At 38.1% G+C, this 17,077-nt stretch overlaps 1 protein-coding gene across 1 annotated transcript in view; it reads left to right on the forward strand.

Annotated features, from left to right (window-relative positions):
• The window catches only part of GREB1L (GREB1 like retinoic acid receptor coactivator), a 146,788-nt gene that overhangs the window by 19,703 nt on the left and 110,008 nt on the right, over positions 1-17,077 (forward strand). Inside the window, exons 5-7 of the mRNA XM_046025774.1 lie at positions 6,043-6,219; positions 11,407-11,583; positions 14,749-14,871. Of these exons, the coding sequence (XP_045881730.1) occupies positions 6,043-6,219; positions 11,407-11,583; positions 14,749-14,871 (477 nt within the window). The remainder of the gene's footprint in view (positions 1-6,042; positions 6,220-11,406; positions 11,584-14,748; positions 14,872-17,077) is intronic.

Raw genomic sequence — 17,077 nt, forward strand, 5'->3', positions numbered from 1 at the left:
AAGCTCAGACTCTTGCAGGGTGAGGGTATTCTCAGAATAATTACAAACTAGACTTAGAAACTTTTTCTTGATTTTGCAACTGTTTCTGGCCTTGGATTGATTTCTTGCGACCTGTTACTGGTTTCAGGCTTGCCTTCTCTTTCTGTCCTATGCTCTCTTTCCTCTTAATTGAATTGGCCGAGTGGCTTGTGTTGGTGAGTAACATGAAGGCAAAAAGTTAAAATAGGACATTGTAAAAATAGACTTTATTTTTTAAGAATAGTTTTAGATTTAAAGAAAGGTTGAGAAAATAGGATAGGGTATATCCCTGCAGTTTCTCCTATTGTTGACATCTTACATTATTACTAATTTTTAGAAAAGATTTTATTTATTTAGTTGAGTGAGAGAGAAAGCTCCTATGGGGGTGGGATGGGGTGGCATGGAGAGGCAGAGGATGAGGAAGAAGCAAACTCCCCACGGAGCAGGGAGCCTGAGGCAGGATTCAAACCCAGGACCCGGAGGTCATGACCTGAGCCTAAGGCAGATGCCTAAAGGACGGAGCCACCCAGGCGCCCCTATTATTAATTTTAATAATAATTAAAGTTCATAGTTTATTTGGGTTCTTTAGTTTTTACCTAATATCTTTCTGTTCCAGAATCTCACCAGGATACTAAATTAGTTAGTCAACATGTCTCCTTAGACTCCTCTGGGCTGTGACAGTTTCTCAGACTTTCCTTGTTTCTGATGATCCTGACAGTTTTAGGAATTATTGGTGAGGTATATTGTAGGTGACCCTCTCCTAGAGTTTGTCTGATGTCTTTCTCCTGATTAGGCTGGGGTTATGGGTTTGGGGAAAGAAGATCGCAAAGATAAAGTGCCATTTTCATCACATTATATCAAGGGTACATTTTGTCAACATGATTTATGGCTATTGATATTGGCCTAGATTACCTGGTGGAGAAGTATTATGTCCATTCTTTCCCCCACTTTCCATACTGTGGGAGAAAGTCACTATGCTCAGCGTACAGTTAAAGAATGGGGACTTTGCTCCACCTTCTTGAGGATAGAGTATCGGCATAAATTATTCAAAATTCTGCATGGGAATTAGTCTCTTTCTCCCAGCCCACTTATCAATTTATTCAGTCACTTATATCATTATGCACTCATGGATATTTATTTTATGTTGAGTTATAATCCAATACTACTTTACTTTGTTTCTCAGATTGTTCCAGTTTTGGACATTGGAAGCACCTTCAGTTGCTTCTTGTGCCCCTTTTACATACTCTCATCATCGTGCCTTTTTTTTTAAAGCATAAAATAGGGTATTTTCTCTTTTCATTGTCATAAGAACCCCTTAAATTTTTTTTTAAGGAGGAAATTAGTAGAGAAGATGCTTCTCCTAGAATCCAGTCATTGTTTAATAATTTTTACTTCCGACCTCTAGGTGTCCTCATATCATAAGTGGGAAAACCCTGAAAGGCTGTATCACTAAAAACTATTTGTACTTCTTAATTTGAGCTGACTGTGTGTTTCTCTTTTTGCCACAGAAATCACTCTGAAGTCATCTTTCTTCTGTAGAAAATCCTGCTTTCTTCAGGTGTTCTCCACACTCTGTCCTCTTGACTCTGTATCTGTTAAGCCCAGAACCAAAATTATATTTTCCCCCTTGATCTCCCTTTGCTGCAATGTATTGCTTTTAGAAATCTCATCAGAAAAACTGTGAGTTTTAAGGATTCATCAGCAAGTATGAGGTAGGTGGGTGCCAATAGATCATGGCTATCAGGCAGGGGCTGGTGTGGAAAGTGCCGCTTGGATTCAGCCTGCAAAGCTGGGTAGTAGGGCTCAGCAGGGGGCTGGAGGGGTGGGGAGGCAGTGAAGAAACAATAGAAGTGTCCTACATCAGACCAAGGGAAGGTGAAACATTATGAGTCAGAGAGATGTTAACGTCAATGATGAAGGGGCATCAATTTTGAGTCAGGATAGGTTTTAGTTCCATCTTTTCCGGTTACTGAATATTTGAACTTAGACCATCTTCTTAACCTTCATGGGCCCTCATGTCCTTATTTACATACTAAATAGATTAGTGTTACCCAGTCTTTGACTCACAAATTTCTTTTATAGTAATATGTAGTTTTTTGAACTCCTTAGGCATTTAAAACCCAATTCTGTCACTACATGGGACATGATAAAGAACTGATTTTAAGTATAAAGTATTTATTTTAGACCAATATGTTAATATACTCTTTGATCTTATTCATGCATATGAGAAAAAATTGTCTACATTTAATTATTCAGTAATTGTTACTTAATTTATTCAAAATTGGTTTTGTAAGAAAAAATGTATTTCATTGACAAATTCAAAAATAAAATATAAGTTTTCAGGGGGCTAATTGTTTTTAAGTGTTTTCCAGCATCAAAAAAAAAGTCAAAAATCTACTTTTAATACCCAAATTTTAGAATTTTTATATTTTAGGATTAAAAGGGTATACTAGTATATTTTTATAATTTTTACTCTATATGATGAAAAGTTTTCTGGCTGCTACTTGCAGAATTTCTGCTGCTGAAAAGGCTGCAGAAAGAGGTTGGCTTTTCCCTCTTACATGAAGAGCCAAATTGGATTATAATCACTAAATTTTACCTTGACATTTTTTTGGGGTGTCCTAGAAACATATTGGTGCATTTCATATAATTTTATAATTTAATGAGTGGCATTGAGATTGAATCTAATTTTCATTTTTAGCAAGAGCATCTTTAGATCCATTTGTAAAATGACTGTTCTCATTTACACAATCAGTGCTCCCTGAGTTTCCCATCATTACCCAACAGTGTATTATGAGTATAAATTAAGCACCATATTAGTACATATGACTGGTGATAAAAACAATTGTATGAACATCAAAGTCACACACTGATAACGGGGTTCAAACAAGTGAGTCCTGAGTTCATTCGGCCGGTGTCCACTATCCCTACACGTGTAGCAGGGAAGGCCTTCGGGAACATTGTTTTAAAAGTATGATATTAGAATGATTATTTATTAGTTTTTAGAAATTGGCAATAGTATCTATTTGAGTTTGACTTATAATTCCAAGTATCATGGAATACCTTTGTAAATTCCTGGGAGTTTGATAACTACCTGTTGGGAGATGCTGGTCTTGAGGTTCTCTATAGCTCTGATGTTCTAAAAAGCTCATAATTTAATTTGCAAATTTATATAAGTTGGTACAGATTCATCATTTCATCTAGTCCATTCTTTCTAATGTGGTGTGAGTCAAAGTTGTAGAAAGGTCAAATTGTTACTGCTTAGTGACAAAGACAGTTCCCCAAGCATCCTGTTTTCCATCCTTTGGGTGATCATGAACCTCTCATCACTGAGTTTATCTATACATTTTGGGAAGATACATGATCTGCCTTTTGGAGCAAGTCATGATGAAGGTGCTATTTCTTTTTCTTTTTTTTTTTAATAAAGTTTTATTTATTTATTTGACAGACAGAGGTCACAGTAGGCAGAGAGGCAGATAGAGAGAGGGAGGGGGAAGCGGCTCCCCGCTGAGCAGAGAGCCCAATGTGGGGCCTGATCCCAGGGCCCTGGGATTATGACCTGAGCCAAAGGCAGAGGCTTTAACCCACTGAGCCACCCAGGCGCCCCAAAGGCGCTACTTCTTATGGGAAATGTGTCTCTAGGTTTACTGTCTACACAAATTAATAATTCCTTTGGTTAAAGAAATTAGTGCTTCTTTTAGGGCTTTAAAATGCCTCCTAGATGGATGCCTGGGTGGCTCAGTCAGTTGGACATCTGCCTTCAGCTCGGGTCATGATCCCAGTGCTAGGATCAAATTCCGTGTTGGGCTCCTTGCTCATTGGAGAGCCTGCTTCTGCCTCTGCCTATCTCTCTCTCTCTCTCTGACAAATAAATAAATAAAATCTTTGAAAGAAAAAATAAAATGCCTCCTAGATTTAGCAGTTTAGAATTTGGTTATATGTCGATGTTCACCTCGCATGGTTTTAGATCTGGATTATAATTGTTCTTAGCTTTTCTTTTGCAAAGTTGAGTAGTATATTTTTGGTCTGTTTTTATATAGTAAACTTCCATGTCTGACATTCCTGACATTACTGAACCCATTATGTAACCTAAGACAAGTTCCCTAATCTTTCTGAGCCTCAATTTCTCCATCTTGGAAAGGAGTTGGTAGTTGAGAGGATTAAATAAGATAATCTATACAGTGGTTAGCACTATACCTGACTTACGTTAAATGCTCCATATGTCTTTCTGCCATCGATATCATCATCATCATCATTTCCCCACTTTTAAACCTGTGAGTCCTGTCCCTGCAATGGGTGAGGGCAGCAGAATTTTTTTTAGGAGTTTTATATATCCATAGTTTTAAAAAAATATTTGTAAACTAAATAAATAATATGACTTACATGTACAAATGGATATTTTGCAAATGCATAGATGATATTGTGAATAATAAAATATAGATTCAGAATTGTTAAAGAATTCACAATAAAATTCTGCTATTGTTTTTCCTCAATTCACAAACACTGAAGTTAAATTTGAAAGCTTTTAGTGTTAAAAAGTAAGATTGAAATAGTCGAACCTCATTTTATCATTTTATCATTTTAGCCCTTCTTCTGTTGACTTCTTCCAATTCCATTATGTCTGCTTTTGAGATTTGATGAGCCAAACCATATGTTTGGATGTTGTTTTCTTACTATTTCTCACATACTAACCGATGACATCCAACTGTTTGTTGGCGTTGGGTTAACGTCATAATATGAACTGATACTGGAGGAATTTAGCATGGTTTATTCCCTACTTTGTTTTGGGCAATGATGATGATCTCCTCAGGTTTGTGTGTGGAGAGTTAGATGTCCAACTCTCTGAAGTAGTATTTATCATACTTTTGTTCACCCTCTTTTGGTTGCAAGTGAAACCCAGCCCAACTGAGATTAGCCTTAGGTAGAATGAAGAAGATATTCGATGAATTCTTAAGCAAAATGTTTCACAGTCAAACCACAGGAAAGGCACATAACTGGGCTTCAGGGGCCCACACACTGCCAGAACATTCTGCCTCAACCTACTATCTGCTGACCATGCTGACAGACTTCTCTCACAAGGCAAGGAACTGAGCCACAGACCAAACTAAGCCACACTGGCTCCATGCTCAGAATTCCTAGAGAAAAGGCTTTGAATGGCCTAGTTTATGTCAAGTGCCCCTGACTAATTAACTATGGCCAGAAAGATGGGATATTATAGTGACTAGCTTGGATCAGGTGCCAGCTCCAGTCAATCTAGAATATCACAATTCTCCAAGAGGAATCATATAATTGGAGTTCAGGGAGGTCTGATTATCTCCCAGAAGACGTGAAATGGGTGCTTTGCAGCAGAAAATAGCTGCCCTCTGTAATATTGTTTTGTGTCTATTGGTTCCTTATATACTCTTTCAACTAACTGTTGCAAGCTCTTAGAGGAAGGTATGTTTGTTCAACTCTATCTCCGGGCCTAGGGCAGCATCTGTTGCAAATGATTTTTAAGAAATGATGAGCTAATGAATTAGTGTGATATGTCATGTGTTGTCATGCTGTATCTCATGAAGATTGTCCTCACAGTTCTGGGTTCTAGTTCTGGCCATTCATTTATGGGCCACCAAACTCAGAGGTACAGTCTCTTCCTGGGTGAAATGGAAAGCCTCCCTCTTCTATGACAGAAGTCACCATTTACAGAAGTGAACTTGCACTGAAAGTATAAAAATACTGTATTATGTGCACATAAACATTACATACATTTTTCAAAGTTTCCTGTGTATATTTTTCATTTGCTTACTTGTGGATCAGAAAACACAAAGTCATCAATGTTGGCTAACCCTGTCAGAAATACAACCTTTTGTGTCTTTCCAGCTCCACTCAGAGGGGCACATATGATTTGTCTTCTGGTTGGAGAATATGGACTTTAAATTTAGTCCTTAATAGTGATTCCTATGGGTAAAGTTACTCTCCAAATGGGTGATAAGAAGATAGAAACTTTCCAAACATTTCACTGTGTCCTTTTTTACTGGGTTTTAGGTTTTTGTCAAGCAGGAAAGGATTTGCGTTTGGTATCTCTGTGTATGGAACAAATCGACATCCCAGCAGGATTCCTCCTGGTGGGGGCCAAGTCTCCCAATCTTCCTGAGCACATCCTAGTGTGTGCTGTAGACAAGCGATTTCTACCAGATGATCACGGGAAAAATGCACTTTTAGGTGAGTATTCCACACTTATCAAATTCCGTCTAAGATGAAGGAGTCAAACTACAAATTTATTTTTAAATTATCACAGAATTTTCTCCTTAAAAAGTCACAGAGTTAGTTGGGAATTCTATAGTTTAACTCAGGTATGAAACATCCTTTTAGTAACTTCTCAAAAATTACCTTTTATTTTTTATTCATTCTCAAAATACCCACCTTGAAGAGACTTTTCTAAACCAGGCTTAAAGGATGGCATTAGATTTATCAAAAATTAATACTTTGGGGACATCTGGGTGATTCAGTCTGTTAAGTGTCTGCCTTTGGTTCAGGTCATGATCCCAGGGTCCTGGGATGGAGTCCCATGTCAGGCTCCCTGCTCAGCGGGGAGTCTCTTTCTCCCTTTGTCTCTGTCTCTCCCCTTGCTTGTGCTGTCTCTCTTTCATGCTCTCTCTCAAATAAATAAATATAAATATTTTTTAAAAGTTAATACTTTATTAAGCCAAGTAGGATTAATTCTTCATAGAGTCATTGATTTGGACCTGACGTCAAATCAACTATCAGTTATTCAACTGCGGATTATCCACTTTGTATGTTATTGCTAGTTTCTCCATACCACCCATTATTCCTAACTACACTTGATTGATGTGATTCTCATTTTATATTTAGCATGAGTTCAACCAAAGTAACTAAGTATAGGTGATAGAAAATGTGTAACTCAATCTCAGAATTATTTTATTCTCTGGTATTACTTTGAGTCTGTGCTTTTTTCATAATCTAGCTTCATGGGAAATGAACAGAGGATTTATTTTTAAATTAATATTAATAATTAAGAAGATAAGATGTCACATGAGGTTTGTTGTTTGCTGATGTGTTTCTCTGGAGTTTCTTTTGTTTCTCAGAATTTCTTTAAATATAGATGCAATCACATGCTTTTGGTGCAAATAACAATAAAAATGAAAAAGAGAGAAGAGGGCAAAGAATTCAAGAATTGTGTCAGTTCTGAGCTGTGCTTGTGTAGTTAGATGCATTTTTCCTAGTTATACAGTATTATCAGGAGTTTAGAAATATGTACATCAGTATCTTGGGTCAGAAAGTAACCTTGCCCATGCTTTATAAAGGTTCCTTACATTATAATTCGAAGTCTTCTCTTGGTGCATAGGAAAAGAAGTGAAAGAAGGCTTTCATGAAAACATGTTAATTTTCTTTTCTTTTAGTGATTTTGACCAGATGGTTTAACATGGAAGTCTAATGGTTGTTTATACATTAGCAAAGAAGTTCCCAAATCTTCAGTTGTTCACACATTTATCTAACATTATGTGTTCCAAATGTACTGTGTGACAAAATCATGCTAAGCTGTGATGTGGGGACACAAAAATGATAAGACACAGAACTAGTAGCCCAGTTGGGTTGTGGTATAACAATTTTGGGAAACTTCCTTTTAGCATTTTAAAAGCATCATAGCGTCAGGGAGCCTTGCTGGCTCATTTGGAAGAGCATGCAACTCTTGATCCCAGGCTTGTGTGTTTGAGCCCCATGTTGGGTATAGAGATTACTAAAAATAAATAAACTTTAAAAAAATACACAAGCATCACAGTGTCATCAAATGGAATATTTAACATGTGGGTCTGACCACAAATAGAAAAATCACTCATGATGCCTTCTTGCTTAGTGATTCTTCATGACCAAAGGAATCCTCCTAGAATGTGTCATAGAAAGGACACAACAAACATCAGAATAATAGGTTTCATAATTATAGATAATCAGGTATATGAGATCAAAGACCATGAGTATTGGGAGTTGGAACCAAGGGTAAAATGCCAAGTTTACCACTTAGTATTTTCAGAACTGGGGCAGGCTTCTAATCCTCTTGAGGTCTCAGACTCTTCATCTATAGAAGGAGGCCAATGATGCCTACCTTGCAGGGTTATAAAGATTAAATAATGATGTTTATAAGGCACGCATCCCCCATAGTGCTGAGAACAGAACACTTGTTCTTTATATGGTAGTTATTCTGCAACTCTGTCATATTTATTCATACCCTTATAGAAATGGAATTTTGCTTACTTTCTCTAGCTTTGTGAATGGAAATAATTTTTTACTAACTACTTTCCAAATTGAAAGTATAGTGCAACACAATAGTTGAAGTTTTCTCTTAGATAAGTACATTGTTGAGTTTTATATATTCATATATATATTTTATATATATTATCAATCTTATATATATTCAATCTCTGTTGTCTAAAAGTTAATACCCATCCAACATCCTTACTGATGATAAATTATTTTAGTATGCATTAAGATATAGTGGGAAAAAATGTTAAGCCTCAAATATACTTGCATCCCGGTAGACTCCAATATCAATTTGTCTGACTTTTTATATAAATTATACAGATTCAAAAGACTGTGGGGGAATCGATTAAAAATATATTGATCCAGGGACGCCTGGGTGGCTCACTCAGTTAGGCATCTGCCTTTGTCTCAGGTCATGATCTCACGGTTTTGGGATCGAGTTCCACATCAGGCTCTCTGCTCGGCAGGGAGTTTACTTTGCCCTCTTACTCTCCCTCTGGGCTCTCCCTCTCTCTCTCAAATAAAAGAAATAAAATCTTCAAAATATATTGGCAGTTCATTCATGTGTCCCAAATCTACCATGCAATTGGAAGAATAGAAATGTAATTTGGCTGTAAGAAACACAATTTTTTCTGACAATGACAATAAGAAATTTGAGCAGATAAAATCTCTCTTAAACCAAGGTTAATACTGAAACCATAGAGAGTTTTTAAAATGAGCTGTAGCATTCCATCTCTTTAATATTATTAATTCTCATCATTAATGTGCCACTTCGATAATTGAAGATTGTCCATTTGCTTTGCTTTTCTTCCTCTCACACTCTCTTGCTTTTCATCTCAGAGGACAGGCAAAAGAAAAAAGAGAAAACCTCATCTCGGTAATTTGTTAATTCTAATTCTCACACTAATCATTTGTGAACTATTTTGATCTATCCAATAGATCTGCTTGGATCTTTTGGGGGGCACTGTGTTTAAGTATTTTTGCTAAAGTGTTCTTAGATCATTTTACTGTGTTTGGGTGCTACATGTGCCTTGCAAACCAGGCAATTTTCCATCAAGGCCTGACAATCATAGGACAGTGTAAGTTATATGGAGGCACTGGTTTTGTCTGCTTTGTTCCATGCTGAAAACCTGGTACCTGAGACAGTGTCTAGCACATGGTAGAGTACAAGTATTTGTTGGATAGATGCATGCATGCTTGAAGAGATGGATAGTTAGATGGCTTGAGGACTTGGTGAAGTAGGCAGCCATTGACAATTTTTTTTTTAATCTCCAGCTCTAAGATATTAGACAGATAGCCAAATGCTCTCAAATGCAAACCATCTCTGAATATATTTTAAATAATTTATGAAGTTACATTAATGTTTATAACTCTATAAAGTAACCATAATAAACTAATTACATAGAATTACTAATTTTATGTAACTGATCAGAAATTACAACAATCTCTGTCCAGTTTCACACAATGCCTTGTAGATGCTCAATAAATATTGCTGAATAAATAATAATAAATTGGACTGCCATTTCTAAATGTTCAGACTTGACTGTCAGCATTCTGAGATTAGTACATTGTGAAATATTCTGTCTTTAATCCTGGTGGCCTTTCTCTTCTCTCCTTCTATATTTTTGTTAATTATGTGACCGGTTGTTTTGAGATTTAAAAAGAGTGTATCACTTCACCAGTAAATTTATTTTATTTTATTTTTATTTTATTTTATTTATTTATTTCACAGATAGAGATCACACGTAGGCAGAGAGAGAGAGGAAACAGGCTTCCCACTGAGCAGAGAGCCCAACGTGGGGCTCAATCCCAGGACCCTGGTATCATGACCCGAGCCGAAGGCAGAGGCTTTAACCCACTGAGCCACCCAGGCACCCCTATTTTATTTTATTTTTTAAAGATTATTTATTTATCTGAGAGAGAGAGAGAGCACGAGCAGGGGAGGAACAGACAGAGAGTTGCTGAGTGGGGAGCCTGATGTGGGACTCAATCCCAGAATTCTGGGTTTATGACTGGAGCTGAAGGCAGATGCTTAACCAACTGAGCACCAGGCACTCAGTAAATTTAAGTTAGTTATGTATATAGAAAGATACTGTATGTTTGGAGTTTGGAATGCCCTTTCCCATTTATACCTTTCTTGTCCTTGTTCACTACATGGCAGTACATATGTAGTGTCCTCATCAGTCAGAACCAGAGGAACTCCCACTCTTTCTATACAACTTTCCTCTGTGTGTTAGGGGGTTGATTTTCAGTTTAGCAAAGGATGGCCTCTCGTCCTCTTAGCCTTCTCCATTTCTTCTTTCTGTGCCCCCTGCTCTAAGCAGGTCACTGAATTTTTTATTTTGTTTGAGTCATCTGAGTGAGAATTGTTCAGATAGTAGATCTAAAGTAATAATAAGCTAATTTGAGTACAGAGAAGTGAAGAAAGAGAAACTGGGACTCAGGGAATTCACGTGAGACAGTACAGCTCAATCTCATAGAAACTGGAAAGTTGACAGTGCCTGGGTTTGCCTGTCACTATCCACACTTTCCTATCCGCAGACCAGCTTCCTCTTCATGGTTCTCAAGTTTGTGCTCTCCCATCCCTTAGCTGACACACTGCTGGACATACCCCTAAGCTGGGTTCTAATTTTATAAGACCTTATAAATCCAGGGTATAGTACCATCTGACTGATACTTCCTGTGTTTATTTTAAAATTCCAGGAGATACTGACTGTCCCAGACTGGGTCAGATATTAGCACAGTCTAATCAGCTGTGGCCATGAAGGCAAGTCCACATGGTACGCAGGGTAGAGAACCAGGGCCAGCAGATTCTCTAAGAGAGATGTGTATGGGAAAGGAATAATGGACATCTCTAAGACCAAACTTTTTCATATTTTTATGTCAACCATACAAATTCTATCGCTTGATACTATCCATTCTGTTTCCTTAATCATTATCCTTTTAGGGCAGAAATTAAATTACTGTCAGTCTTTATAAATAACTTTGCTTAAAAAAAAACTTGGGTTTTTTTTCCCCTTGAAATTAAGAAATGATTGGGTCAAAAAGACTGAATATTTCTATACGTTTTGTATGTAAAAATACTGTATCAACTTACAAGTCCAGCAGTAACTTTGATTTTCCTTTTTTCAGGGTTTTCTGGAAACTGTATCGGCTGTGGAGAAAGAGGATTTCGGTATTTCACGGAATTTTCCAACCATATTAACTTGAAGCTCACCACCCAGCCAAAGAAGCAGAAGCACTTAAAGTACTACCTAGTCAGAAGCTCCCAAGGTGTACTGTCAAAGGGACCTCTTATCTGCTGGAAAGGTAGCACCAACCTCTGGGAGAAAAAGGGAAGGGAAGGGAATGAGATGTTATGGTAATAACAAGTGGCCAGTACACAGTTCAGATAGATAGATAGATAGATAGATAGATAGATAGATAGATAGATAGATAGATATCCCAAATTCAGAAGGCTATCCAAGGATGTAAAGCTTTCTAACAAGTTGATTAGCTTCTTCCTATTTTTTTTTAAAGATTTTATTTATTTGACAGACAGAGATCACAAGTAGGCAGAGAAGCAGGCAGAGAGAGAGGAAGGGAAGCAGGCTCCCTGCTAGGCAGAGAGCCCGACAAGGGGCTCGATCCCAGTATCCTGGGATCATGACCTGAGCTGAAGGCAGAGGCTTTAACCCACTGAGCCACCCAGGCGCCCCTTCCTATTTTTTTTAAAGATTCTATTTGTTTATTTGACAAAGATCACAAGTAGGCAGAGAGGTAGGCGGGGCGGGAGGGGGGAGGTCGAGAGGTAGAGGGGGTGGGGAAGCAGGCTCCCTGCTGAGCAGAATGCCCCGATATGGGGCTTGATCCCAGGACCCTGGGATCATGACCTGAGCCAAAGGCAGAGGATTTAACCCACTGAGCCACACAGAAGCCTCTCCTATTTTTAATAGAGACTATCTGGGTTTTAAAAAGTGCACGTCTTTTGGTCTCTTGGGAGGGTAGAGGGCAGACAGACTCTTTCCAGCTCTTCTGACATTTAGAGAGGATTTCAAATTGTCATTTTCCTGATTAGATGCTCTTTGTACTTTAAGTTCTTTGATAATTCTCATGTGTATATAGTTTTCTATTTTCATTAGAACTACGTATACTTTAGGGGCACCTGGGTGGCTCAGTGGGTTAAAGCCTCTGCCTCCAGCTAAGGTCATGATCCCAGGGTCTTGGAATTGAGCCCTACATCTGGCTCTCTGCTCAGCAGGGAGCCTGCTTCCCCCTTTCTCTCTGCCTGCCTCTCTGCCTACTTGTGATCTCTGTCTGTGAAAAAAAAAAAAAAAAAAAAAGAACTATGTATACTTTAGAACAAATAATGCTTTCTTCACAATACCTGGGGAAATGCACTATTAAGTGGGTGGAGTTTTATTTTTTTTAAGTTAAGAAGAACTTAACTGGCTTATTTATAGAACTGAATCCAGTTGAAGTCTCACATCTTCATGTGATTGATAGGATTTGCCACAAATTTTATTATTCTAATGCAATGGAATATCTAATCTTTGTTTTTGAGCAGTTACTTAGGTATTGAGATTTTTAATTATTACTATTATTAAAGGTGATATAATAATTGTCTTCAATGTTTCCATTTGTTGTCTGTGTAAGATTTTGATCTGACCATGAGAAATAACATAATGAATCCAAATTATAACTGCACATTTTCCTCTAAGTCTTCCACTGTAATTACTCTTGGTTGCATTTGAAATGACATTAAATAATTCCTTAGGAAATGGCTGCATGTTCCAAGCCAGGTGCAATAATCCTTTTGAAGTCTTACATTTAAAAAAAAATTAAAGGGCGCCTGGGTGGCTCAGTGGGTTAAGCCGCTGCCTTCGGCTCAGGTCATGATCTCAGGGTCCTGGGATCGAGTCCCACATCGGGCTCTCTGCTCCGCAGGGAGCCTGCTTCTCCCTTCTCTCTCTCTCTCTGCCTGCCTCTCTATCCACTTGTGATCTCTCTCTGTCAAATAAATAAATAAAATCTTTAAAAAAAAATTAAAGATTTTATTTATTCTTTATAGTTTTTTAAAAAGAGATTTTTATTTATTTAATGTGTGAGCAGGATAGAGGTAGGGGGAAGGCAGAGGACCAGAGGGAGAGGTAGAGGGAGAGTGTTGACTCCCCGCTAAGCCCAGAGCCAACTTGGGGCTCAATCCCACAATCCTGAGGTCATACACTGAACTGAAATCAAGAGTTGGATGCTTAACCAACTGAGCCACCCTGGTGCCCTTAAAAGATTTTATTTTTAAGTAATCTCTGCACCCAACATGAGGCTTGTACACACAACCCTGAGATCAAGAGTCACACGCTCTACCAACCGAGCCAGCCAGGCAACTGAGGCCTCATATTTATAGCAGTTGTGACTTTAGAATTAGAGTTGTGTATGCATGTATATATACAGATATGCAGACATATATTATCAGTATAAATATAAGCATATAATACACATAACGTGACAATATCCTTTCAGGCCAAAGTACAATAGCTCTTCAAGGAAGGTCCGAGCAATGAAGGTTATGGGACACTGTTTCCAGCCCTTACACATATCTGATAAACTTGGAAACTCTCTAAAGAACCCCTAAGCAAACTGTCATTTGCAACCATTTATATTTCTTTTTCACATGCTACCTTTGAAGTCTAATACATTGTAACATGTAGTATAATTTAGTTGGAAGCTACAGCCCCATGGGGTATCATAGTATTTGTTGTCTAGCTCAGTTCAAAATATTATTAAAGTATTACAGGAGAGCTCCATTAATACTGGCTTACCTAAAATGAAGCTTGGTATTGCAAGATCAGAGATCACTTTGAGTATTATATATGTATTTCCTTTAATAAAAACTGAAAATGTTAAGAATTTGAGCATTCAAAAATTTTCTCTTCTACCTATAAATTTTTCTTTGGTTCAGCTTTTGGACATAAAGTCGAGGTGAGAATGTTGAAAGCAGCCTCCATGGATTCTAGGTTCCTGTTCCACACTTAAATCCATCCTGATAGGAGGTTAACTGGCACTTGAAAGCTTATTAGAGATTTTATTTACACACACACACACACACACACACACACACACACACACACACACATACATACATACATATATATGCCCATCCAATATTTTAGCCTCAGTCTTATCCATAAAACTAGCACGATTACATTGGTTATGAGTAATTTTTCTCCTGGTAACTAATCTGTGAAGAACAAAAGTCTCATCTTTTTTTCTTTGTCCTTCTAAACATGACATGTGGCCTTAGGAAGACAAACTGAATTCACCATCTTGAACATTCTGTTGAAATCAGAATTTGAGGAGGGGGCATCTCTGATAAGGAATGTGGTTGCCCCTTAAGGAGCCACGGTTTATTTTTGAGATTATATAGATTGCCTTTCCATCACCTGTTTTAACAGAGGGCTGGTCTCCCCCCATAATGTGATTCTTACTCCTTCCCAGAATGTAGAAGCCGACAATCCTCTGCTACTTGCCACTCTATGAAACCAAACTCTTCAGTATCGTCAACTGTGACTCCGGAAAATGGCACAACCAATGGATACAAATCAGGATTCATTCAGACAGGTATGGGATGTTTTCTTTTGGAATTTCGAGCAGCAGATGTATATTCAGTGATGCATTTAAAACTTACTGTGGACTGGTTTGAATAGAAATATTTTAAAACGGAGGTATTACACGAGTTACTATTAGAGTAAGAAATTAGGTCAAACATCGGGCCTGTCTCTAGAAGAGCAGGACAGTGGGCAATAGGTAGAAATCCAGACATGGGGAAAGTCTGTGTCATAGCTATCAGGTGGCATATATTGGGGACATAACTTATGAAGATGCGAGTTCCAGGGTAGGGCTCCAAAGTGAGCCCACAGAACATTACAGGGTGTATGGCACCCACTAGGATACTAAGTAAGCAGGACTAAGGATCACAATGGAAGAATCCAGGATCAAGTTTCTAGTGGTTCAAGACAGAGGCTTGGTTACAAGAAACCAGATTAAATTTTAGTGCCTGAAGCTGGGTTACAGTATCAGAACAGCATCAGCAGAACAGCCACTCTGACACTGAGCAGGTAAGTTTCTAGGCTAAGGCTTCTGAAAACTCCTCCAGTGTAGAGGACGGCACTGGCCCAGGCCCTGAGGGCAGGATAAGTCTCCAGGTGGGACTGGCTGTTTCCAGGTGGCTGAAGGGCTGGAGGGCTGTAACCAAAAAGATCACTGCAGATAGTATTTGAGAAAATTATTTAGAACCAGTCTAGGTTATATCTTAGACAAGAAGAAAGTATTTTAAAAGAATTTGTGCATTGTCTTTCAGTTCACTTGTTTTTGGTAAAGTACCCATTTTACTCATCTGATATGCACTCTTCACAGTGTATGTGCTTTGCCAGTGTCCTCTCAACCACAAGTTGAAAAAGGCTGTCTTCATCCATTTCACTACTTAGCATTCCTCTTTCAGATTCATGTGAAATTCTGATGAGCTGGCAAATTGTTTCTGCTTGCTTTTAAGAAATACATAGTTATTAGGAGACGTTAGCGATGGTAGCTGTGATAGAAAGGCTAACTTTATCTGGGGCTCCTCTTGCTCTGTGTCTGCACTCCGCTAAGTCTACTTCATCCAGGATTTTAGAAGTCTGATTTTTAAATTGTCTGAGAGATTTAGATAGAGGCTCTAAGAGGAGAGAGCATATCTCTTTAGAATGAGAGAACATCGTTTACTAGGTATTCAAGAAAGAAAATGTTGGCACTTGGCTCTTAGCTTGAAACATTAATTAGCTTTCATTACAATTTCATTTCATTACAATAATGATATACCTGTATCTCTCTCCTAGAATTTTATTGTAGTAATTTGGTTGATTTCCTTGTATATTTTCTTCCATTAGACCTTGGGCCTAGGGAAATGTGATTTTAAAACTATAGTATTTAAAAAGTGAATATTTACTTTATCACAACAAAAACATATGAAGCATTTACTGTGTTCTAAAACCCTTGTCAGATGCTAGAAGGTAAGGTTCCAACACTCAACCAATGGCTCCAGTGATTTAAAAACCACTCATATGGGGGATAAAAGCACAATAAAACATGTTACTTTTCCTAAAAGGGACAGTTAGATATATAAATAACCAGCTGTACTTGAAAATAATGAAAATATATTAAAAGGTTAACAAGCAGTAATGCAGTTTTAACTATATTAGAAAATATATTTTGAAAACAAATATTGCTCTGAATTAGAGGAAATCAAGATTCAGGCTTTCACAAAGACTCCATCAATTGCCATGAAAAGACACAGATAGAGCACTGACTAACTCACAGTGAACACAGGTGGCCAAGATTAATGCCCATATCCCTAGTAGAGGTGAAAGTGATTATTTCACTATGAAATAAGCTATTAACAATTTTTAAGTGCAAGTGCCCGGGTGGCTCGGTTAAGTGTCTTCCTTCAGCTCAGGTCTTGATCCCAGGGTCCTGGGATCGAGTCCCACATTGGGCTGCCTGCTCCACAGGGAGTTTGCTTCTCCCTCTGCCCCTCCTCCCTGCTCGTGCACCCACTTTCTCTCTCTTTCTTTCTCAAAAATAAAGTCTTAAAAACAACAACAACAACACAGGAACACCTAGGTAGCTCAGCTGGTTAAGAGTCTACCTTCAGCTCAGGTCCTGATCCCAGGGTCCTGGGATCTAGCCCCACATTGGGCTCCTTGCTCAGCAGGGAGCCTGCTTCTTCCTCTTCCTCTGCCTGCTGCTCCCCCTGCTTGTGCTCTCTCTCTCTGTCAAATAAATAAATAAA

The sequence above is a fragment of the Meles meles genome, chromosome 12 (assembly GCF_922984935.1).
Source record: "Meles meles chromosome 12, mMelMel3.1 paternal haplotype, whole genome shotgun sequence".
NCBI lineage: Eukaryota > Metazoa > Chordata > Mammalia > Carnivora > Mustelidae > Meles > Meles meles.